The sequence below is a fragment of the Crotalus tigris genome, unplaced genomic scaffold (genome assembly GCF_016545835.1).
Source record: "Crotalus tigris isolate CLP2741 ecotype Arizona unplaced genomic scaffold, ASM1654583v1 scf7180000018563.1161478300:1536566, whole genome shotgun sequence".
In the NCBI taxonomy this organism is placed as follows: Eukaryota; Metazoa; Chordata; class Lepidosauria; order Squamata; family Viperidae; genus Crotalus; species Crotalus tigris.
In genome coordinates this window covers 1,347,817-1,373,251 of record NW_024097077.1, presented here as the reverse complement: position 1 = coordinate 1,373,251, position 25,435 = coordinate 1,347,817, and the positions used below count along the sequence as shown (strand labels likewise).

Here is a 25,435-nt window from a genome sequence, read left to right as displayed (position 1 = left end):
TCCTGTCCCACGTCTGCGTGGACGTGAGGGCGGTGTTGCCATAGAGAGGAAAGGGACAGCCTGTTTTCCAAAGCACCCGAAGGCCGTCCAGGCGAGGAACAACGGATGGAAGCCGGTCAAGGAGAGAAGCGACCTGCAATGGAGGAGGAACTTCCTAACAGCAGGAACAGTTAACCAGCTGGACAGGGCTTTGCCTCCAGAAGTTGGGGGTGGGTGGGTGGGGGCTCCGTCACTAGACTGGACAGCCACTTGTCTGGAATGGTATAAGGTCTCCTGCTTGAGCAGGGGGTTGGCCTAGATGACCTACGAGGGCCTTTCCAACTCTGTTATTCTGTAAATTACGTTTTAAAATTGTCAGGGTTGAAGGACACTGATTTGAACGCTGCCTCCTATTTTTCCCCCAAACAAGAACCCCGTGAGAGTTGTGACTGGCCCTAAGTCACCGGTCAGCTTCCATACCTAAGAGAGGCTTACAACTTGTGGTCTCCTGGTTAACTAGTACATCAAATAGGCACATTTGTTCCGTCTCCTGCCGCGTTTTCTACCTGATGCCCTTTCTTCAGACACTCCTCATGTTTTCCCTACTCTAAATTTCTCTGAGATAAACAAGTCGAGCCTCCAGCTATTTCTTGCAAGCCTTTTTTCTGGCAGACCACTTTTCACAGAACATAGAATAATACAGGCAGTCCTCGACTTATGACCACAATTGAGCCCAAAATTTCTGTTGCTAAGTGAGACATTTATTGAGTTTTGCCCCTTTTTATGACCTTTCTTGCCACAGTTGTTAAGCGAATCCCAGCAGTTAAGTCAGTAACCTGGTTGTTAAGTGAATCTGGCTTCCCCCATTGACTTTGCTTGTCAGAAGGTCACCAAAGATGATCACATGACTCTGGGATGCGGCCGTCACAAATATGAGTCAGTTGCCAAGCATCCAAATTTTGATCATGTGACCATGGGGACTCTGTTAACGGTTGTGTGAAAAACAGTCATGGCTCACTCTTTCCAGTGCAACTGTAACTTCAAACGGTCATTAAACAAACTGTTGTAAGTCGAGGACTACCTGTAGAGTTGGAAGGGACCTTGGCGGTCCTCTAGTCCAACCCCTTGCTCGAGCAGGAGACTTGATACCATTTCAGACATTTTTCATCGCGATTCCTTTCCAGAAAACAGGCTGCCAGCAAGAAGCCCTACCCCCAGGGTCCCATAAGGGGGCATCGTTTTTGTCAGGACTGCCTTGCTGCGCCAGTTAGGCTTCGCTACATGCCAGTCTGCCCTAAGAAGCAGGAGGGAAGGAGTTGTGGGGTGAGATAAAGGGAGGGCTAGCTGGCTTCAGGGGAATCAAAACTGCTCATCCTGCCATCTGGGCCATGGGCAGTTCCAAGGTCACATAAGAAATGCAACACCAACTTGCCCACCAAGCCAGGGATTGTTACCAAAGCCATTTGTTTGAATCTAATTGGACTGCAAAAGATAACGGGGGGGGAGGGGGGAGAAAGGGAAAAGTGAACCAGGTGCTTTGGGCAAGATTTGGCTTTGCTACGCTGTAACCAATTGGCTTAGTACAGTATCCTCTTTGTAGCCGTGGTCCAGAGAGCCTTTCTTTGCTAGCTAGTCAAGTTGGGATGGCCGACAGTTTCAGCGAAGGGACCTCGTTGGAGGAAGCGGTCGTGCAAATTATCTGTTCCTGATGCCACTGGAGGGCTTTGTAGGCGACAGCAGCACATTGAGTGGCCTGTGGAGGCCAATGCAGCTCATGGAATCAAGTGAGAGCGATGAGGAATGCTCTGATGCAGAGGCAGTTCTTGTTTAGTGGCTGCCTCGTACTGTCACTGTTTGCAGTTATGTCTGATGTAACTGTGGCCAATCCTCCTATTTATGGCCTTTGCAGGTCTATAAAGCAAAGCAAACCTGAAGTAAGATCAAAATAAGCCTGGCCTCAGTTTCACTTAGCAAGCACTTTGATTAACGAACAAGTTGCCAGTCCTGATTGCAGTAGCTAAATGAGGACTAGCTGTACTTAAATGCTGCTGCATTTGTGCACTTTTTTCAGTGTCATTGTAATTTCAAATGGTCAAATGTTGTAAATCGAGGACCACCTGTATTAAATCTTGATTGTCCATGAGCAGGGCCTCCTGGAACGGGGCAATTTGCATACAGGACAAAAGCCACGGCTGCCACCTTCTTTTCCAGCAGGAGCTGTGATTGTGGAGAATCCCCCAGTTGTGCCCTGAATCCAAACAGGGCAGAGCTGCTCCACTTAGAGTTACTGGGAAATGTTATACCGTAAAGCCAGTAAAAATAGGTTGAGTGAACCCATTTGGATCCAAAGATTACGCTCTTTGAAAAACCCCGGAACAACTAATGAAATTTGGGTCACCTGGCCTCATCATAATCTTCTGGCGCTCCATTCTGTCATGTGACTGATCTGTACTTTTCACTTAACATTGGACGAGAGACTCCTTAGATAAGTTTGCTCTTTCTATTTACTCTTGCAAATTGTGAGATAACAAACTTTATGCTCTTATCTCAACCAGATAATTATTTCCTCTTCTGTTCTAGCAAGTGCCCAGTGCCTGCCATACATATAATCACCATTAATATCTAATCCTCGTTTGCTGATGTCTAAGCTAAGCATCCCTGAGGGTTAAGGGGAAAAGAGAGGTAACAGGGCTGTAAAACTTTCCCAATGAAAGCAACCCCTTTGTGAATCAGATTCTGAAAACTCCTTGCCATTTTGGCTCAGATTAAGGATGGACCAGCTGGTGCTGTGAGTAATTTCTTAATAAACTGTCTTCAGAGTTTGTTGTCATTCTAGTGTCTTTCTTGGTGTTCTTGGTTTTTGGTATCCACCATGCAAATCCTAAATTAAATGACAGTGTACAAATTGGTGCTAACACTCTAGATTCCTATAGAACCTAGCAGTCATCCTTCTGTCATAATGTTCAACAATTTTATTTTATTACAATAAATTTGGAGGATGCTGCTGGGATTAGGAGAAGCCAGGTTGGACAGCTTTTGGAACTAGGGATCTAGTAGGCATGGCTCAGCTGGATTCTATAAAGATGGGACTCTGAAATGAAGGCTGATGGAAAAACTATTCACAATTAAGTTTTCGTTCTGCATCAGGAGATTAGTATAGGATGGCTTTCTGAGAGCCAGCAAGCCTGATACATTTGTCCCAGTTGTACAAAGTGATTCTAGGTGTGGTCAGAGCTGATTGAAGAGCACTGTACAGTAGATCTCTGTTTCTGGTAGATAAGAGGAAGGTAGATTTAAATCTAATTTTAAAATCTTGTCCCGTAAGCAGAGATTTGTGAATTTGCTTGAATTTCTGGATACTGGAATAGAAATATTAACCTCCCCAGAAAAAGTTTCATTTGCTAGATGTCTAAATTTCTTTCTTCCCTCTCCTTTCTTTCCCTCAAAATAAGCAATTTTTGTTTTTTAAAAAGAGGCTTTTGCAAATTTGTTATACAGGTTTACATTGATAATACCGTTCCTTCACTTTGTGTTTGTTTTTCATTTCAGGGAAACAGCGACTGAAAGTTTGTTCCAAGATCTCCTGCAAATTTTGAAAAAAGTTTCACATGAAATTGAAGCGACATGCCAGGATGCCAGTACATTGGCACACCTAGATTCACAGTTGCAACTGCTGTCTGAATGTTTTCGATGCCTTCGGAATGCTTGCGTGCAGTGTGCAAATAACCAAAATGTTATGAGGTATAGTTCTGGCTCCTGTGCGTGGGGCCTATACATGCATAGCTTTGTTTGAATGCTTACATTCAGTCATTTGTTCATATTTCTGAGTTTTTATCGGATTTAACTTGGAAACTTGCTCTCTTTGAAATCCATCTCTTTCTTTGTTAATTCACTTTATCTTTTGTCCACTCTCAGCATATTAATAGGAGATGATTTGTCTCTGGCATCAGAATGAAACCTTGTGAGTGAATGAATTCATAGGTCAGGCTAGCTGACCAAGGCATAATATTGTATTTGTTTGATTCTGTTCAAAGATACTTTAGACTTTATTTTGCAGTCTGTTTTTTCCTTTGGGTGTTTGGCAGTTCTTTTCTTCCCTTATGCTGCCTGAGTATGTTGTACAGTAGAACTATTCAGAGATGCAAGTTCAGGGCACTGTTCATAGTATGAACCACCAAATAATTAGTACTGAAAATTATTAGAAGAGCCTGCTACATGAGCCTGAGCTGTTATCTCCCAAAGGCAGATCATGATAATGATTAACAAGATGATTTGATTACGTTCAGTTGTTGAAACCTAGCAGAAATTACATATTAACCTAAAATTTCTAGTTTTAGGGCTCCGTTCATTTGCTACTATTTTTCCATTAGGTCTTGTTGAATGTGCACAGATACAGCACACATTTATCTTCTAACTGTACATGTTGTTGAACTAGAATATATACCAGTGTTTCTCAACCTTAATTTTAAAATGTGTGGACTACAATTCCTAGAATTCCCCAGCCAGGTTAAGGTTGAGAAGTACTGCTCCATACAATAGCAACAGCACTTAGACTTATACACTGCTTTATAGCCCTCTCTAAGCGGTTTATAGAGTCTGCAATGCACATATTTCTTCTACCGCAATCCAAACTGTAAAACTGTAATTTTCTTTTTAAGGAAAAAAATAAAAAAAAAATCATATTTTAGCTTGATATAGTAATTATGTTGTCAAGTTAATAGTAATTCAGTAAATAAAATAGGTAGGCAAGTTGGTGCCCTCCAGGTGTTTTGGACTTAATTATTATTAGCCGGAGTGAATAAGCAGCATTTGGGCACTGCTTGTTTTTTACTTTCATTTAGGTGTGTCTAAACACACAAGGGTAATATCTTTAGTCTCTTAATCTCAAGAAGAACAATGTCTATGCAAAGTGTATATACTGTAGTATGAGACTTACAAAATAAAAAATAAATCTCCCCTAGTATGGATGAAATTAATTCCAAGTAATAGCTGCAAATCTTACATTTTTTTTAAATTGAATGAGAATTGTGGTTTTAGAGAGAGGTGAGTTATGTCTAGATATTCCAACACATACAAGCTCTGGCCTTACTGAAAACACGGGGAATGAGCTAGGAGAAGAATTTGATTGATGTGTGGTGATAACTATAATTTGTCTTGATTCATCAGTAATCTGAAACAGGCCAAAGTTGGGAACTGCATGTTTGGTGGTTGCCGATTTCAGACGTTCTCCATTTTCTGGACAACATTGTTCTTGGTTCAGCTGGTGAAAGCTCTTTCATTTTAATAGTACTTCAATCACTAAGAGAGTCTGAAGTATCAAAGTAGCCTATTTTTTTCCGGTACTGTGAATTGTACCTCTCATAGCAATGTTCATTTTCATAGTGCTGAATGAACCTGGCCGTTGGTCAAGGATGAAATGGCCGGAGCGTCTGGAACTCTGCTTAGGATCTGGATGGAGAGGAACAGCCTCAGGCTGAACCCTAGCCAAACAAAGAGTGTCTTTGGGTTCGGAGGCCTTCAGCAGCCAGAAATGGCTCCTCTCTTCCTCTGGATGGGTCACGTTCCCATATTCGGAGCTGGCTTTGCAATCTGGTGGTTCTCTTGGTCCCGTCGTTCCTGCTGGAACAGAGGGAAGAGGCCACACAGCCAGTTCAGCTTTGGGGCAATTACGTTTCGTACGCCGGTTGCATCCCTTGGTTAGAAAGTGTTGCTGCTAGTCATTTGTGTCCTTGTCGGCTCAAGGCTGGACTATTGCAACTTTGTCTGTCTGGGCCTGCCCTAAAAGACCATCCAGAGAGTTAAACTGGTTCTCTGTGCAGCTGCCTGGGTGAATTTTAAGACTCCAGCAGGTAGACGTTCAGCACTAATTTGCCCTCCCGCTACGCTAAAGAGACCTCCTCAATCCTGGATGCTGGCAAACCCACCTGAGCCAGGAAGCTCCCAGGATGGTCACAGAACACGGGCCATTAGCGTAAGATTTAATAGGTTTGTTGAGAAGGTGATTGAGGCTCATTCAGCCAATCCCTCATTTTCTTTAATCCCATTTTTTCTGCCAACATTTTGATGCTAATGCTAAAGGATTGCTTTGCTCTGTGTTTTCTGTTTATTGTGTATAATCATGTTTTGTGGAGTTTTATATTGTGTCGATATAATAGCGTTGCATCTAATGTTGATTTCTTCACTTGTAAATGGGCCTTTTTTGTTTTTAATAATAGGAGCTTGGGTCTGATTGATGCATCTATCCATGTGATTCAGTTGCTACAGAAATTAGAAAATGATCTGGAATCACTCTTGATAGGTAAGCATTGGGCAACTGCTGCTACTACAATCTTACAAATCATCTCCCAGAACTTCTCAGCTAAAAGCTGTTGTGCCTTTCTGAAAGCACTCACAATGTTAATTTTGTTGTGGAGATGGCGTGAAAAAATACCTCCCAGCTTCATTTTACAAAAACATTTCTTGGCAGCCCGGGTGATGTTCTTCCCATTAAAAACTACCATATTACCATCTTACACTGTATTACATTCTTTATGGAACTTTATTAATGGTAGATTTAAACACTATGGCTTGTTATCTACCTGTTCTGAAAAGGATCTCTGCACTTGTGTGTATGTATAGGGACCTATTATGGGAATGCTGACTGGGATGTTTCTTGGTTAGGAGCCGTGCTGTGGGGATGCCAGGGGCTTCCTCACTGGCAGAGGGCACGGCACACCTTGTTCTGCCCGGCCCTGCCAAAAGATCGGAGGCTGAATCGGGGCTGAGGAATGTCTGAGGGGCTGGAGGGTCCAGTCCAGCTCCCCTTCTTTTGGAGACTCCCCGGGAGGCCATCTAGGGATGCTGCGGTGTTGCGGGAGAGGGCAGGGATGCTTTCAAAGGTTATTTATAGGAAGAGCCGAGAAGGGCGATGGGAGCAGTTAGCCTGCCTGAGGCCTCCCACTTTTATCTTACATTAGTAACTTATCAATGGGGGCTAAAATTGCCCCCCCCCATGGTAACTTGGAGCGCTTGGAGGTTGGGGTGCTGTGAAGGTAGAGGTTGGAGAACTTTCCTGGTTAAAGGTCTCTCATTCTTACCTTTTAATCCTGTGATTTTATAGAAATTACGGTTTTTGTAACTACACAATTTAAAATGTCAGGAGCGCTTTAAAGCAGCCGTCTCTTTTCTTGAACGTAGACAGTTGCCCTTCGCACAAGTGACCTAAGACTGAGATTCTGCCCGTGTTCAGGTCAGATGCTACCAATCCAGTTAACCATCAGCCTGAATGGTTTCTCTTCACCCAGGAACTGAAGCTTTTTTTAGATTTGTTTAAATCTCACCTTTATTACTTTATAAGTAACTCAAGACAGCAAGTACATGATACCGACTGGGGAGCCACTTGTCTAGAATGGTATAAAAGGTCTCCTGCTTGAACAGGAGGTTGGACTAGATGACCTACAAGGTCCCTTCCAACTCTGTTATTCTGTAAATTATTCCTTTTCATTTCTCCGATTTTCCCCACAACAACAACTCTTGTGAAGTGGGTTTGGCTGAGAGAGAGAGAGAGGGCAACCGGCCCCAAAGTCACCCAGCTGGCTTTCATGGCTAAGGCGGGACTAGAATTTATTGTCTCACCTTGTGCAGGTTTTAAAGGTTTTAGAGCAGGGGTGTCAAACTGGCGGCCCAGGGGCTGGATGCGCCATGTGACGCCATGCCCACCCCGGCCGTGCATTATAAAAAAAATGCACATTTCATTGTCTGGAGAGAGGAACCCTAAGGAGAGCTGGGGGGTATTAAGAATAATCTATTTTTTTCCTTCTCTACAAAAAATATCTGAAAAAAATATCTCCTGTGATATTATACCGATCAATATTTAATTGAGAAGAAATGCTAATTGATTCTGCTAAATTCTTCAAGATATATAATATTTAACGGCCAGTTTTTCTAAATTTAGATTTCTACATTTATTATTTTTAAATTGGAAGTTCCCTTTAAATAGTGCAGCTTATTAGTCTTAAATTCAGGGCAAAACCTTTTTAAGTACCTAAGAAAAAACTGATGAAGATTACATTATTGTCATTGTAGTAGACAAAAATAACCAGCAGAGTAACTGTAATGTAACCTGCATCAATTTTTTTCTTAGTTACTTAAAATGGATAGCCCTGAATTTACTTCCAGCTTTCGCTTTTGTTCTTTTCTACTTCAAAGGAATTGGTGCCAGTTTTTTACAACTATGATCAGAGCTGATATATTGTCAAGATAATATTATTAAAATATTCATTTCTGTGGATAATGGCATATGTGATGAATATATTATACATTAGAATGTTGAATAAACATATGTGTGAGTTTTTATTTGAGTTAATGTTGGATTAGTCCTCCAAACTCTTTCAATTTTTTTTTTGCCTTCTGCCACTATCAATACTATAAATCGCTATCAAGACCCACTAATATTAATATTTGGCTTTTATTTTGAATTGCTTATTTCTTACCCCCAAACCAGGTTATTCCTGAATTTGTTGCAAAAAGGAGTCATTATCAAACTGCACAACTTCAAATGAAAACTGTTGTTAGTTATTCCCAGAATCCATGAAAGACATCCCCTTGAAATTTTATATTTATTATAGGCCTTGAATATCTTTAGATAAAGTCTAGCATTATTGGAGCATTTGTTAAAAAAATGATTATTCTGTCCACAAGAGAATATGCACTCTCTATGGCTTCAAGTACCAATCAGAGCAAATTATGGGCCATGAGAGCAATTACCCACAGGCCACAAATATTGTGAACTCAAAGCATTCAGCATATCCCATAGATCAAAACCGGCAAGTGATGGATGACCAAATCAAATGTGGTCAACTCACATTTTGCCCACTGTTCACATAAAACGATTGTCTTTTGAACTGGTGTATTAAAACCCAAAGCCTGGTATGGTGGGGAGAGAAGCAGTTATTCACGCTGTCTTGATAGATGGAAGTTTTTTGGTTTTTTTTTTGCAGATGCTCAGTAATTGATCAAAAAGCATAAGATTTCATATCATCATTTTGTAATATCTTTTGGATGAAATACTCCAAAAATTTCTGATGGGAATAGTTTTGGAATACTCCTGAGTTATTGTTTTCATATGCCTCTACCAATAAATCAAAATTTTTTGTATGTTCTGTGTTGCAGAAAGTAGAGAGCGGTAAGCAAGGCCTTCAAACTGTAAAATGTTCTGCTGCTTGAAAATTAAATGGCAGGGATCACCTGCATCTGCATACATTTTGCTCTAATTGACTGTTAGGATGTTTTTTAATACGCACACACACGCACACACACAGTTTCTTTGTGATAGCATAGAAGCAAACTAGTCTACCAGAATTTTAGCTGAAATAAAAAGAGGGTTGGACAGCAGATTCAAGTCTATATCAATTATAATTTCATTAAACATGTTCCTGCATACATTGTGCTGTGCTTCCCAAAGTTCACCCCCCCCCTCGCTTCTTCCAAACGTTTTGTTGGCAAATGAGATCAGACCTGAGCCACGTGGAAGAGTGGCTTTTTGTTTGGCTTTCCTAGATTTAAGAAGCAGCAACAGGCAAATCAAGGATGCTTCTGCACGTCTTCGTCTCCCTTCTGCCATTGGTGAGTTATCCCGTGACTGTTTCAATGGCTAAGCTGCCAATGCTTTGCCAGGTTTCTCAACCTTGGCAACTTTAAGATGTGTTCAACTTCAACTTTCAGAATTCATCTTAAAAGTTGCCCAAGTTGAGGAATACTGATCTAGAACGGCTAAAGCCCTATACCCGGTGAGACAGCCACGAGAAAGGTGCAGGGGGAATTTTGCTTCTGCCCCTTTCTGGACATGCATTCCGTCATCAAAATCCAACTGTCCGCCTGTTTATATACAGACGGAGGTAAAGGGTGGCTTTAAGGAGTCGCCAGCAGATGGTGCTGTTTACCCCACAGGACATTCTGTTGCAAGGCACCTTGTCATCATATCACGTTGTGTTGCATTTAAAAATAAGGCACCTCAGTGATCGTTTCCTTTAAAAATGGTACAAATACTGAAGGAATCTAATTCTGAAGAGTTGTTTCAGTAATGCTGCTTATTTATACTTTAACATGTTGATCATAAATCTTAATAGGATGTATGAACTTGCGGATTTCTTCAATATCTGGAATGGGGAGATCGCATGGGAGAACCTGCATCAGCAGAAAGTGAAAAAGACCCTGATATAATAACACCTGCACATTTATTTTTAGGGAGATCTATGTTTTTTTTTCAAACGCCATGTAAAGTATCGGTGTGGGAATGGAGTCTTTTAACTGTATTCAACTTTGGTTTTGTGTTTGACCCCCAGTTGCCTCACAGGGCCATTTACCCATTTACTTCTTATAGATTGTCAATTTTATATGGTTTAATAGTTTAAAAAAACAGATTGCAAGTCATTGGGACCACTTGGAGAGTTGAGAGCTTTGGCCACTAGAGGGCACTGTGATTTGCTCTTTCAGAATATATTGGGAGATTTAGGACTGGCCTCTGTCAAAGATGTTCCACGAATTGTAATTCTGCAGCTGTTTGAACGGACAGTATTAAAACGTGACATTCAATTTTTTCTTTTTAAAAAAGAGACCTCTTAGAGCAGTTGATCATATTGCCCATTCCTACCTCCTTCTCTTGTTTGTACATTGGATCCATACTCCGTATTATCTAATGAACTGTGGTTAGTTGGCGCTTCTACTGGAATTGGAAACACAAAGTGGGCGTTTCTATGCTATGTTTTATAATCCGGAGTTAGTGACTACCTTCACCTGTGATGGTCGTGCTTTCTTAATCTGATATCTGGTTTTTTTTTCTGACTAATGAATTTCTAATTGTAAGGGATGTTACTTCATTGAATGTAGGTTCTGGACAACTTTTCCAAATGAGATGACTTTCTTGGAAAAAGCTTTCTGTTATTTGCTGTATTACTTCTTAGAGTAAAAACAAGCCACCAGAAGGATAGCCTCTCGGGAATCTTTTTGTTTTGTAGGAATTCATTTCTCAGTTTTTCAATAATTTCCAGAATGGCTTAAATTAAATAGTGTTTAATGTGTGTTTTGGGGATTTTTAAGTTCAGCAAAATTAGGGCTAATTGGTAGAATTGTCTACACAGTGACTCAATATTCACAAAACGAAAGTTAAGTTAAAATTTATTTTAATATTGACATTATGCTCAGTTTCATACTGCATGTAAGTGTGTGTATGTGCGTTTTGGAGTCCAAGTGGACAATCACTTAAATATGAGCCAAGAGTGTGTGAGAGCAGCCAAAAAAAACAGTGCAATCCTAGGCTGCATTAACAGAGGGATAGAATCAAATCACCCGAAGTGCTACTGATGCTTTACAAAGCCTTAGTAGGCCACACTTGGAATACTGCATCCTGTTTTGGTCACCACAATATAAAAATATGTTGAAACTGGAAAGAAGAGCAACAAAGATGATCGATGGCCTGGAGACTAAAATGTGTGAAGGACAGCTGTAGGAATTGGGTATGTCTGGTCTAGTGAAAAGAAGGACTAGGGGAGACATGATAGCAGTGTTCCAGTATTTGAGGGCCTGCCACAAAGACGAGGTGTACTGCATACACTGAGGATCCATTCTTTCGTGCATGAAGATGGAAGATGTTCCTCATTACTCTGAGAGTTGACTTTAGAGGTTTTTAAGGGGCATCACTATTTGAAGAAAAACCAAGTACTTGATATGTGTGTGTGTGTGAGAGAGAGGGGGGGGTCCCTGTTCCCCTAATTTTAAATTGTCTTTCTGTTTGCTTCAGGGCCTGGCAATCAACATTCCAACTGCTTTCCTAATATCTGGTTAACTATATTTTAATAGGTAATGGTATGTTTAAATGCCAGCTCTTAAACTGAGAATTGATTGATTTTTTTCCAGAAAGGCCCTTTGTCTTAATGTTGTGGATGTCTACAAACTTTGTTTGTTTGATTTCTAGAAGTTTTTGTTGTTGTTCTAATTTTAAATCTATTGGCCTTTTGTTGATCAAAGCCACTGGATGAAGTGTTTCACCGAAAATCAATTTTTTAAAAACCCCAAATCATACAGAGAGGAAGATTTATATAATGTATGTAATATCTAAAACTACCATACTGGATGCATTTGAAAGAAAGCAAATGCTGGCAATGGAACATGCTGGCTTCAATTTTCTTGTATGGAGATCTGAGGGTGTTGAGTTCCTTGACTGCAAATTGCAGCGGTTTGCCAAGCTGTCTAAAAATAAAGAGGGTAGTGAGTGACTTTAATATTTTTCCTTTTGAAATATTGCTATTTTATACCATACAGCAGCCTGTAATAATCTTGTTCCTGTGTTGGATTTGTATTTTCCTTCTATTGTCTCTTTGCTCACTTGTTCAAGTCCCCATAACTGTCAACCTTCTGTCATGTGCTTGATTTAAATAATTCTTGGTATAAAAATTCGGGGGTCAAACTTTTAGGAAATGGCAATTTATGCAATGTATAGACTTACCTGGCTGAACTTGAGATTTTTTTTCAAGTTTCCCTTTCAACGAAAAAGGAGTCACTTCCGATGCTGTTTTGCAACAGCAAGTAAACCCTTTGTTCTGCAACCTAGTCTCACATTAAGACAATACCTTTCTTAAGGGTAATCAGCAGTAATAGCTTCTGCTTAACATAAATTTTAAATAAGTCTAGCATTACTTAAACGTACTTGCGCACATCTAGAGAGGCACCTATTGAGAGTGAAATAGAGCATATATTTGAAATAGAACAGCTCCCAGTTCTTCCTCTAGGCATTGAGAAATGGAGCCATTTAGGAGTATTCTGGGGCCAGCTTTTGCATGAATCAAAACGCAGATCTGCAAGGCTCCCCTTCTCAAGAGTAATCCCACATATAGGTGGGCACTGATTTGATGAGTCTCCTAGCATTAGCTTCGAATTGTTATAATGGAACCCAATTCTTGACTGTATTTCTATTTTAAAGTGGGTTGCCCTTTATCCCTTTTAGTGAGTCCACCCTCTACTTTCTTTGGAAGGAAGGAAGGAAGGAAGGAAGGAAGGAAGGAAGGAAGGAAGGAGAGGCAGCGAGTGAAGAAGGAGCATAAGAGGCAGTCTGAAAAGGACAGGCGTATAATTCGTGAAATATAAAAGCAGACTCCGTGCATTACATGGCTGATGAACTGGCTTCTAGGTTGACAGACAAAAGGCTCATGGTTGGTAAATGGGGTGAAGAAGCTAGCCAGGCTGTCCTAATAACCCCCCTTTTAATATCAGGGACGTGTTTAGAATTATTTAATATAAACAGTTATCTTCTTTGACATGTGTCTTTTTTATCTCTTCTAGCTTTTCGTTGTAGCCTCCAGTTTCTTGGAAATATTGCAACAGGGAACCGTGACTCCCAGAATTCAATATGGAAACTTGCTTTCCCTTCTCTTTTCTTGTAAGCATCTGCACACAAAGGGTAAAGTTGCTTGAAAGTACTTTAATTGTGCTTGATGTTAAGCTTCATTGATATTGTTGCAGGTCCTAAAGTTCTTTGGAGAAAAAAAAATGGGAGGAATAAGGGAATGGGATTTATATTCTGTGGCTTTCTTCCTCCACGCTAACGTAAAGAGTCAAAACGAGAGTTTCTTTTTTAAATTGGATTAAATTGAATTGCAGGACCATCATCTTTTCTTTGTGGCTTAAAGATTTATATTTAATCAAATTCAGGTAGGTGGTTTCTCCATCTTAGGCAAAATCTGCTTTCTGTCATCTGTAGAAGCAGAAGTTGAAATTCATTCAGGTTTGGATATATCCAATGATTAACTGGACTAAATAAATAAGTAAAAATGTCAACAGAAAGTAGGGTCTTTTTTTAAAGCCTTAATTTGCAGATGAAAAGGAGCAAGTGTACTTGGTTAGCAGGGACATTTTGGGGTTGCCTTTGAGTCAATACTGATTCCAGGCAACTATCTAGACAAGCCCAGCAGCTTTCTCTGAAGTGGGGTGGCCTTGCTTTCTTCCTGGAGCTGAGAGAGAGAGAGGGAGGGGGGGGGGAGAGAGAGAGATTGGTTCAACACCGTCCGACTGGCTTCCTTTCTAGGGCAGGACTGGAAGGCCCCGTCTCCAGGCCTCTAACCCGGTGCATTTAGACAGCTCTCCCAAGCGGGCGCTGTGCAGGTGTCTACTTTGCTGCCACTTCATTCTTCCTCAGCCTGTCCTCGGGAGCAACGCCTTTTCAGATACTTCAGGAGTGTTGAACTGTTACAGGGTCTGTTGGGTTTTTAAAAGGCAGTTAAAGTGGGCCTTAGGAGCAGAGACACGGTGAACTAGTCCCTCTAATAATTTGGTGGATGGTTAAAACTGAGCTGTTTTGTTGATCTCAATTAATTTGTGCTTTGTGCTATAGAATTCTGTTGTCATTGATACTTGCATATTTGTTAACTGTATTTTTAAAAGTACGGTATGTGAAACACTCGGAGTCGGTATGGATTGGAGCAATGGATAACCCTAGTAAAGAGATAAATCATTATTCTGCCCTCAACCATTATTTCTTACTGCTAAATACTCCCACTTCCCCCAGTCTCTTCTTCTTGCTGACAATTCCCTAGCCTCCAGTCATTTTCATTATCCTTATTTGCATCTCTCTGAATTTGTCAAAACGTTTCATAATAACTTTGATTGTGAAAATATTATAGTTTAACCATTGCTGCCATCAGTGACTGTTCTTCTTTCTTTCCTTTCTTTTTTTAAGGAATTGTTTAAATCATCAAGATGAGAAAATCGTTAATTATTGCTCTATGGTTCTTTTCACGTGTCTTAATCCTGAGCGAACCAAACAACTGCAGGAACATCACAGCTTGAAAATTGCCCTCAGCGTTCTGCAGGCTTCTAGAAGATGCCCAGAATTGGAATGGATGTGTGTATTGTGTTCAACTTTTCAGAATGGTAACAAAGGGTCCTGCTTAGCTTTTGATAACCTTCTATCTGGAGGGTATAAGTTGCAGCTTCTTTTAAATTCTTCTTAGCTCAGGCACTGTAAAAATGTTACACGGATAGGACGTAACTGAGTTCCATCTTTTAAGCCTCTGTTCGTCAAAGATAAGACCCCCAAAGACCCCAACTTTGTTGTTTATTTATAACCAACAACAATATGTCCTACTTTTTGTGTGTTTTTCCTAATTTCAGGACCTTGATTGTTACCAACCATTTGCTGAAGTGCCCCGAGTTGGTCGAAGCCCTCTATGCCAAACTGAGCGATCCAGAAAGGTAACCCCCAAAACTAGTGTGGGTTTTAGTAGTTAGCATACCATCTAGAGTATCCTGTTCACATGATTTGGGGGAAAAAAAACACGGTGTGGTTTTATAGTTGGCACGGAATCTCTAAATACATGTTTCTGTGTCAGTAATGGTTTTAAATTGGTTGGTTAACATTACAATTCAGCCGCAACTGGCAAGGATTTGGATAGGAGTTGCAGAATCCAGGTTGGCGCCCTCACTTTCTAAAGGGCTGCACAGGCTGGGAATAAAGGAGGAGAAGACGACTTCCCACTTGGGCCCCAGTTGCATAAGAACACCGAGCCCTGCTGTACGGAATGACTCAACGTAGCCTCTCATCTCGTAGCTAGAGCAGGCAGAAACAATCCCCCCCCCACACACACAAACACAGCAAAGCGTGTATCTACCAGATCATTTCAGATACCTTCAACCCTCCAGCCAAACGAAGGGCAAGATGAGCATTTTTTTCTCCCTGCCCCACCAGCCATGCCTCCTTACAAACAAGCCAGCGCTTGAAATGAAACGACAGAGGATACGCTGGCCCTTTCTGAGTAGCGGAGTGAAGAAGATTAGAAATCTCAAACGGGATATTTTGGGTAACAGTAATCTACACGATCGTATTTTTGTCTGACTTATTTTTTGGCAGCCCCACAACGCAAACCAGTGTTAATAAAAAGCACGATAGGGATCCTACTCCTTACCCATCCGTATTTCGTGATTATACTTTGAAGGAATTGAATGGAAAGTGTGACTTGTTCAGTAGGAGTGCACAGATTTCAACCAGGATTAGCACATAACGGGGAAATGGCATGCACCGAAATAGAAAAGCATCATAACCTAGTGATTAGCTTCCAAGCAGGGTTACTGAAAAGCAGGGTTTGCAAACTGTCCAGATGCTGGTTTCACTTCTAGTTTGTGCCAGTGGTAAAAAACACAGGAATCCCAAATGATGAATCGTACTATGTAACACTTTTAGCAGTATTAACTATCCGAATAATTAAATTTTTAAAAACGGTATGAAAGTCTATAGCATATCTTTGTTCCTTGGTCTATGCAACTACCCCGTAGGATACATTGGGGATAACCTGAGCGCAGCTCCAGGCGTGGGGTCTTATCTTTAATATCCTGCACTGCTTGGACTAGAAGGCCTGAGCACTTCCCTGGCCACGTTGCCCTGCCCATTCAGGAACACCCTCATCTGAGGCACCCAAGAAGCAGCCCGAAAGCCTTCCTGCCCAGGACTCTCCCTGCGGAAGTCAACGAGGCCCGCTCTGCCTCCTCCGTGGCTGGGGACGCCATCGGATAAGCCTCCTCTCCCTTGGCTTCCTCTCTGCAGGGAGTGTTGCAACCGCCCTGAGGCCAAGTCCGTGCGCAGACCCCCTTATATGCCTCTGCTAGATTCGGCCGTGGTTAAAGTTTCTGAAAAAGGAATCGGGACTAATGGCCTGGGCAGACTGGGACCGGCTCTGATGGGCTCTTAGTGACAAAGCAGGAGGGCTGGAGGCTGGTTCTGCAGCTGGTGCGCTCCTGTTGCTTGCAGTGAAAGGGAAAATATTTCCGCAAACAAATCGAAACATAAAAGACGGGATGGAAAATACTACTTTTCCTTTCTTCGTGCCAGCACAAACCCAGAAGGGCCTTTGATGGAAGGGTTGGTTCACTTCAGATTTCCCTACTGTGCTCAGTAGGATTGCTCTGTTAAAATATTTATTTTGATTAAAAAAAAAAAAGAATCTGTATTCTCTGAATATTGGGACTTTCTAACCACCGCAGAAATTTCATCAGTTATAAATTAGTGGTAGCTTGTGTCTCTCATGATGGATACTGTAGTCCACAACCGTAATATCTCGTTTAACGGCGCCCTTGATGCTCTCTGGGCAGGCTGGCTTGCTTCGTTACAGACTAGGTGCCAAGGACACAGAATCACAGGGTGGGAAGGGGCCTCGGGGGCCCCCTAGTCCAATCCCCTGCCCACGGCAGGAGATCCTATACCATTCTGGACAACTGGCTCTCCAATCTCTTCTTGAAAACCTCTAGTGATGGAGCACACACAATTTCCGGAGGCAATTTTAATGTAATTTCATTAAAACATTTAAAAAACTTGCTCTGCTAATTGCTTTTTTTGTAGACTGGGTAATAGTTATACTTGGTTCTGGTCCCAATGACAGTAGCAAACAAGGGCTACCAGTATTATCCAATGGCTCCATAGCTGCTGTCAAAGGAATATATACGCCAACCTGCCTATTAAGCTTTTGATAACAGCAGAATAGTTCTTCTTTCATCGCAGAAAAACCTATTTCAAAAGTTAACTATTAACAATATGACTCCTCGAAACTACCAGACAATGCAAATAGAAATTTTCCTAAAGTTATCATAATAATTTTTAAAATTTATATCTTACCTGACTCCCAACATTATTTTAATACAATAATTATTTTGGATTAGAAATTTTATATTTTTACTCAAGTAAGTTTCAAAAACATTGAATTCTCTGATTATTATAAAATTGAACATCGATCCTCCACTTTTCAGATGCTGCCATGGACATCTCCCAGTGCACTTTACAATTTGTTTGTGGGTAGAAAGTTAGGTTGGAAAGAGCAGCTGGAAGGATTGCATATTAAAAATGATGTCATATAATAGACACAGAAATGTTTGAAAGAAGAAGAGGTTTCCTTCTCAAGGTGTCTAGACTAAAAGGGGCCATAATTTGTTCTTTAGCATATGTAAATTGGAACTGAGGTTGTGTATCACCTCTTAGCTCTGCTTAGACCAGTGTTTCTCAACCTTGACAATTTTAAGGCATGTGGACTTCAACTCCCAGAATTCCACAGCCAGCAATGCTCCTACAGTCTTCTTGTAGCTGCTGATCAGCTCCCAGTTCTACCAGCATCTAGTTTTGTGCTCTTAGTTCTAACTAACCATTTCACTTGGTGGGGGGAATTGTTATTAGGGATTCTTGTCTCTCTTTCCTGGTACCTTAGCATTTAGACTTATGTATCACCCCACAGTGCTTTATAGCACTCTCTGGGCAGTTTAGAAAGTCAGCCTGCTGCCCCCAGCCATCTGGGTCCTCATTTTACCGACCTCAGAAGGACAGACAGCTGAGTCAACCTTGAGCCTGTCAGGATAGAACTCCAGGCTGTGGGCAGAGTCAGCCTGCAATACTGCCTTCTCACCACTGCGCCACCAGGGTTCCTTTCCTGAGAAGGGCTTACTTTTCTGAGGCAAGGCCTTGATGGTAGACAAACGGCTTCCGTTCCAATCCCTGAGACCTGTCACGGTTCCACCAGGCGGGTGCCAAACTGGAAGGTCTGCTGCACCCTGGAATTGAGGGTGCTTGAGAGGCGCTGTGCGGCTTGCCACACAGGTTAGGGAGGATGTCCTAAGACAGGTCTTCAAACTTGGCCCTTTTATGACTTGTGGACTTCAACTCCCAGAATTCCTCAGCCAGTATGCCTTGCTGAGGAATTCTGGGAGTTGAAGCCCACAAGTCATAAAAGGGCCAGGTTTGAAGACCCCTGCCCTAGGGGTTGTGTAAGATGTGGGTCTGGGAGGTTGTGAGGAGGGTATGAGAGAGGTACCGTGTGGATTGGGGAGGATGCAAGTGTGTACGTGACGTACAGCACAGGTCAGGGAGGGTCCGCAAGAAACGTGATGTGATCGGGGAGTGTACGTGAGGTATGGTGTAAGTAGAGGTGGTTGGTGCAGCGTGAGCATAGAGGGGCCGGAGGGAGGATGCACCGGTGGGAGAGATTTAACCCAGTGACTTGTGAAATTTCCTCTTGGCTTCCTCACTGACCTCTGGGAAAGCCACCAGGGAAGCTTGCGGGTGTGACCCTGTGATCATGGGGCACTTGGCAGCTGATCCTAAGGGCAAATGGATTGCCAAGCACCCAGATCATGATCACATGGCCATGAAGGCGCTGGGATGGCTGGAACTCTGAAATCTGGCTATAACAACCATTTGTTCAGTACCATCACAACTTGGAACAGTCACTGACCGAATGGTCCTAGACTGAGGACTATCCAAATAGACTTTGTACCTCAATCTCTGTAACTGTGATCAGTAACACTTCCTTTTTTTCTTCCCCAGGACTTCATTGTTAGAATTAATTCTGTCAGAAATGAAGGAAAATAATGTCCTAATCGGTGAAGAGATGGCCACTTTTCTTGCCGTGTCCTTTGAAGAGAAGTGTCAGTCAGTGCTAAGATTACTTTCTGACACAAATGAGGACAAGGTAAAATTCTCCACTCTTACATTAAAAGGTGAATTGTAAAATACAGCCTGGAGTTCTGCACTGGGGCACCTGCACAGATTCTGGCACCATGACGGGCCCACACAGCAGAGGGGCAGCCTTTCAGTCACAGTGTCACACCTGCCATCTTTACAGATTTTGACCATCACGCCTCCCCCCGGGACATACATCCCTGGCTCAAGGGCTTCCCTGCACACCACACCAGCCAAACTTTGTGGACAAATATTTTGTCAGTCTTCTCTCCCCTTGGAGCTTTCTTCTCTTGGAATGTGAAGAGGCTTGACCAACGTCCTTGTACATATTTACCTACATACAATACAGTGTCTAAGCCAGAGTGAGTCTGGTGTGAATAAAACAAGTCCTTTAGTGAGAGATTTGCCATACCATCAGTTTGGGGGACAGATTTGCTCAGTAAAACTACCTCATGTCGACTCAAGTATCAAAGTAATGCACATCAGTTGTAAGGATGTTTACTGCAAGGCATGAGAAATTGTTTTGCTGCTTTCCAGCGGGGGGCCTGAAACCAACAAATGCCAAGGAAAAGGTCAGAAGAAGACCCACACTGGGGGGGGGGGACAGAGATGGCAGGTGTGACTGCATGAACCAGGGCCTGACACTTTATTGTCTTATGACTCATAAAAAAGGACAGACGTTCTGGTTGTGGGATTGTGGCTGCCATCTTGACATTCCACCCCAGCCCCCATTGGATAGCACTGCCAGGAAGGCCAAAGGTTGTCACTTCGTTTGCTGTCCGTATGCTTAAATGGGTATAATTTAGCAATATTTTAATCAAATCACACACTAGTTGCATAACCTGTCTTCTTAAGTAAAAAAATGTTGGAATTAACTTTTGGTTAGTTACTAGCTAATCAGTCACAAGTTAATTCTTGAAATCTTTAATAACAAAAGACTTTAATCATTGGATAAAATTGGATAAAAGCTATACTGTAGCATAAGCCTCTGTAAGTTCAGCCTTTATTTTTAAAAATCTTTTTTCTGCAAATGATAATTTGGCAATTGATAGAATTGGAATATGTTAGTCCAGGTATGAATTTGACAATGCCAAGAATGAGTTAACAGTTGAGTAAATAAATGAGAATTTATCCTGTTTCTGAAATTCTAATACTGGATGGACAGAAATATTTTTTTAAAAACCCTCTCATTCAGAAATATTCTTTAATGTACCAGTTTAATAATTATTAGAAGATTAATATTAATATAAATGTTGATAGTTCTGCTAACAACTTCAGTTGCGATCGTAAGTTGGCGACTACCTGTATACAGTCCTGGACAAGGTAAGCGAGTGGCATGGATTTACCTGGAGTTGTCAGAGGTGGCATCATCTGTTTTTGCCCCAGTGAACCGTTCTGACCATGGGGGGGGCCAATGCCCAGAGGCCGTTGAGTCCATGTGCTTAAGAGGCGAGGAGACGGCCCTCCCTCCCTCTCCCTTTCCCCATCCCTCCCTCTCCCCCCCCCCCCGTGCCTGTACCTTAAGAGGCAGTTCGGCTTTCCTTATCCTCAAGAATGTGCTTTTTCACTTGGAATAGACGTCCAATGACGTTCACTGGAAGGTGGGCTGCCATCCGTGGCAGTCTGTGTCGAATATTAGGAATATTTTTCTTTTAGAATAGGATATGCTGCTACTTATTTGCTCAGTAAGGGCTCCTGCTGAATTTAAATGTCAAGCAGGAGTTGAAGTAGATCATTTAATTAGAGTTTGATGTTTTATCATGGAAGTGCATTATCTGATTTCAAACACGTGGGCTCTCCTCCGCAGGAAGCCCTGGTTGCAGCCCGTCTCCTTGATATTCTTTGTGAAGCGACATCAAGTCCTGGAGAACCGCGGCCTTTGCAGGCTTGTCCCGGTTTGCTTGAAGTAGCTCTCGGTAAGCGGGAATTTTTTATGATTTCAAAATAGTGTAATTGAAAGAGAATGTCGTTTTTAATTTCGCTGGAAAATAAAGTGGTGCAAGGAGTAAATACAGGTCGTCCTCAACTTACAGCAGTTCATTGAGTGACCGATTGAAGTTACAACGGCACTGAAAAAAAGGCGACGTATGACTGTTTTTTCACACTTATGACCGTTGCAGCATCCCCAACGGTCACGGGATTTACATTCGGATGCTTGGCAACTGGTTCAAACTTGTGACGGTTACAGTGACCCGAGGTCACGTGATTCCCTTTTGCAACCTGAGGTCAACGGGGGAAGCCAGATTCACTTAACAACTGGGTTACTAACTTAACAACTGCAGTGATTCACTTAACAAATGTGGCAAGAAAAGTCATAAAATGGGGCAAAACTCAGTTAACAAATGTTTCTCTTAGCAATCTAGATTTTGGACTCAATTGTCGTAAGTTCAGTACAGACCCTTTGTACTGAACGATAGCAAGCGACATTATTTCTGCCCCTTTGTTTGCAACACTTTTGAGCTGTTCTGCCTAATATCCTCTTTGCGCATGCCATAAAGTAGCCGGGATCCTTTGCATTTTATTTATGCGGGAGACTTTCTTGCGTGGGAATCTGCTCCTTGTGCTTGAAAGTAGTGAGAATACAAAAAGCAGGAGACAAGAGTCACGGGGATCCAGCGTCCGGGCATGCCTGGCTCTTCCCATTGATGCGGGGGAGAATCTGTGCGTGTGCGTGCCTTCCGGTCCATCTTGACTCCTGGGGACGTGGCCGAGGCTGGTCTCTGCAGTTTCCTCCGCTCGACTTCGGAAGTGTTTTTTGCCCTTGCCTTCTTCCTTGGGCAGGGAGGGACTGTCCCAGAGGCCCTCGGCCGGCTTCGTGCCCAAGGCAGGACCGGAACTCATGTTGAGGAGAACAGGAATACATTTAGACGTTTAAATAATTTATTGGGCGTATTTTTGTTTTTATTTTCTTACTTTTTGTCTTGCTGTGTATTTTCTATGTTGTTGGGTTTTTGTTTTGTTTTTTTACTTCTGAAATGACACTGGAGAACTTTGCCCCTCCTTTTTGACAAGGCCAGTTGTCGAGTTCAAAATGTGTAACCTCCCTCCGTGATTGAGTCTGCAAGTCACCCCGGAAGCCCAGGTTCTTTTCCCCCTCCTTGTTTTACGTGAAAGAGACCGTTTCAGTGTTTCTTTGAACTGTAAGTAGAATCAGATTGATTTTCTTTGATGTTGCTACCTGCAAAAATTATTTTCTTTGTTTAGGCCTTCTGAAGCTTGTACATCTTGCTGGGAAGCAGAGCACAAATATCTTCACCGTCACTTACTCAATAGGGCAGGAAGAAATTTCCCATCCAGCTGTGGGCTTTAAATCACACCTGATTCGTCTCATTGGAAATTTATGCTACAGGAATAAGGGCAACCAAGAGAAGGTAGGCCAGGCGATAGAAGCACCCGGTGGGGCCAACAACACGTAGCTTTGGCGTCCTTTTGCAAAGAAAGGGCCAGTGTGATGTTCTTCCTCACTCCCAAAAGGCTTCAAACCATTCCGTCTTCTGCTATGGCCCAGAAGCTTTTATGGCCCCTTGAATCCCCAGGAGAGGGACCGTTGCTGTTTAAGGTTCTGGTGGGATGAACAGCCGTTGCCTGGATATTGTCCGTAGGCTAAGGAGATGGACTTCTTGGTGAACTGCAGCTCAGGGGTTTCACACTGAACGGGAATTTCCCCATAACGCAGATACTGGTTGCGGGAGAGGAAGGACTTTCCGTCTTCTTCAGACCTGCTTGAACCTTATTAATTCCTGTTCTTCCCTAACCCCATCTTAAATATTTTGGGGATTACATGCAAAGAAGCCCTTCGTGTCCCATTTAGTTTGGCCCCAACTACATGCCAGCCAACTCATAGAGGTTAGCATGACCTCGCGGCCTCCTCAATGTCGAAAACCATTAGTCATTGTTATGCTTGTTGTTTTAGTTTTCAAAGACAGGCTGCTAAGTAGGCAGTTTAAGGATAAAGACTAATCGGGCATGAATAGTGGCAACTTTGGGCTTGAATATTTTCCCTGGGTCTGAAAAACCTATAAAGAAAAAAATGAACATCTGTGACTATTCAGAATTCCTTGTCTGAATTTCAGGAGAACCTAGTTAGTTTAAACAGAGGACAGGACCAAATGTACAATACTGCATTTTTCACAAAGAGTGTCACTAGCGTCCTCCAGTTTGGACTAGCACATTTAAGTGTGGAAGCAAATACTTTCGGTCTCCTCAGGACCAAACGGATGAGTGTGATCCTAGAGTACCTTATTTGCATTTCTTGGTTGCTGCCCAGAGTTTCTTAGATAGATGGGCAGCCATATACTGTAAATTGGGATGGACGGGCGGATGGGACCAAGTTTACATATCTCACTAAGTCATGGTGTGCTTAAGCATGGTTTTTGAATTTAAGTCACAGTGTCCTAGTTTATGCCACAGGGCATAAACCAAGGTTTATGAACCATAGTGGCTATGTTCCCTAGTTATAAGTTAAAAACACTTGAATCATGCTACACTTTGGGGACCATGTGTGAATCTGGCAAGCTCTTCTCTATGCTTTGCAACAAATCAAATATTAGAAAAGAAAAATATTTAAGTAGATCAGAAATATTTTGAACTATTTGGTAATTATCCCAAATGGGAACAAAACTAAACAAAGCCCTATGAGTTTGAGGATACTTTAAATAATTGCTAATAAAGTTTTCATATTTTGTGTCTAAGCAGAATGCTCTCATCCCCTATGGATTTTTGTTTTTATTTTGCTGTTTTTGCTTGTTGCTAAGTACTGAGCAATAGCTGGAGGAAGCAGGTATATCTTTAAGCCTTCCTTGCTTTAATTTTGACTGCAGAAAGCACCACAAAATCCCACGCTGGGTTGCTTCGTGTATTATCTTGTTGAGAGAAGCCTGAGGCAGTTGTCTTCTCTGCCAGGCTACATACTTTGGTTCTTATAGAGATCCTTTGCAGTAACTGTACGATTTTTCTTGGGCACTTGGTTCAGAATGGCAAATTATAGCCTTCCGTGAAATTAATTAATCTTAGCAATCCAGCCTAATAGATACCTACAATTCAACCAAATCATGAAACTGAATTTATTGTCTATAGTCTCCAAGTATTAATTAGATAATATGGTAAAAAAAATAAACATTTGTTTTTTCACTTGCTACCTTTTAAAAGATCCGGTTTTGCTTAATGAAACTCATCAGTATGATCAACTATTAGGTGCCATGAAATGAAATAGGGATTAGATGGTGGCAAAGTCTATGTTATTACATTATAAAAGTTTTCAGGAGCTGTTTTAATTCATATATGAATATCATATATTTTGCAACAACCTAAGTACTTTGTGTTACCCTAAATTTTATATACAAATAGATGATAGGTAGCTTGTTTGTAGATAAAACATTGCAGCTCGTGTCACAAGGGGTAATATTGCTCCTATCAATTTTAGATCTGTTACATTTTTCTGAAATACCAAATGAATTTGTCATGGTAAATATTTCATTTTAATGAACTAATTAATTAGTTTGCCATTAAATTCTTTATTAATTCTGGAAATCATCATTTTGATCATTCCATTTTCCTTGGTAATTAAAAAAAGTGCTGTGTTTTTTAAGATTCTGCAGGTTCCCCTCCCTTCATCTTCCCCAGTAGGGGCCACTTGGCAACCCCCTTATTCTGCTGTACCCCCCCTCTGCCCCCCCCCCGTGATGTGTCCAGTGTCCTTTCTCACCCACAAAATGAGAGGGACTTCAGCCACTCACGGGTCTTCCACTCTTGAGGGAGGGGTTTCCCTCCCCTGAATCATCATGGCAGCCTGACACCCACTGTAGAACCCCTTAAAATCTTGCCGTGTGTGTGTGTGTGTGTGTTGGTAAGTCCGTCATTGCTAGACACCAGTGCAAAATGGAGTTTCGACAATTTTCATAGATTGGATTAATTTCCGTATAAATTCTTTCTTTGTTGGAAAAAAATATTTTTTAAACTTTCATTTTTATTAGACATTTTAAGAACAACAATAAA

General features: G+C 41.8%; 1 protein-coding gene across 10 annotated transcripts in view; it reads left to right on the top strand.

The window, feature by feature from the left end:
• The window catches only part of ATXN10 (ataxin 10), a 97,781-nt gene that overhangs the window by 639 nt on the left and 71,707 nt on the right, over positions 1-25,435 (top strand). For all 10 annotated transcript variants that reach the window (XR_005558037.1, XR_005558038.1, XR_005558039.1 and 7 more), the window contains exons 2-9: positions 3,529-3,720; positions 6,195-6,277; positions 13,294-13,390; positions 14,687-14,851; positions 15,121-15,201; positions 19,307-19,451; positions 21,249-21,357; positions 22,646-22,812. Coding sequence is in view for 7 of the 10 variants with exons in the window: in XM_039354603.1 (XP_039210537.1) it covers positions 3,529-3,720; positions 6,195-6,277; positions 13,294-13,390; positions 14,687-14,851; positions 15,121-15,201; positions 19,307-19,451; positions 21,249-21,357; positions 22,646-22,812 (1,039 nt within the window). In the remaining 3 variants the exon portion in view is untranslated. The remainder of the gene's footprint in view (positions 1-3,528; positions 3,721-6,194; positions 6,278-13,293; positions 13,391-14,686; positions 14,852-15,120; positions 15,202-19,306; positions 19,452-21,248; positions 21,358-22,645; positions 22,813-25,435) is intronic.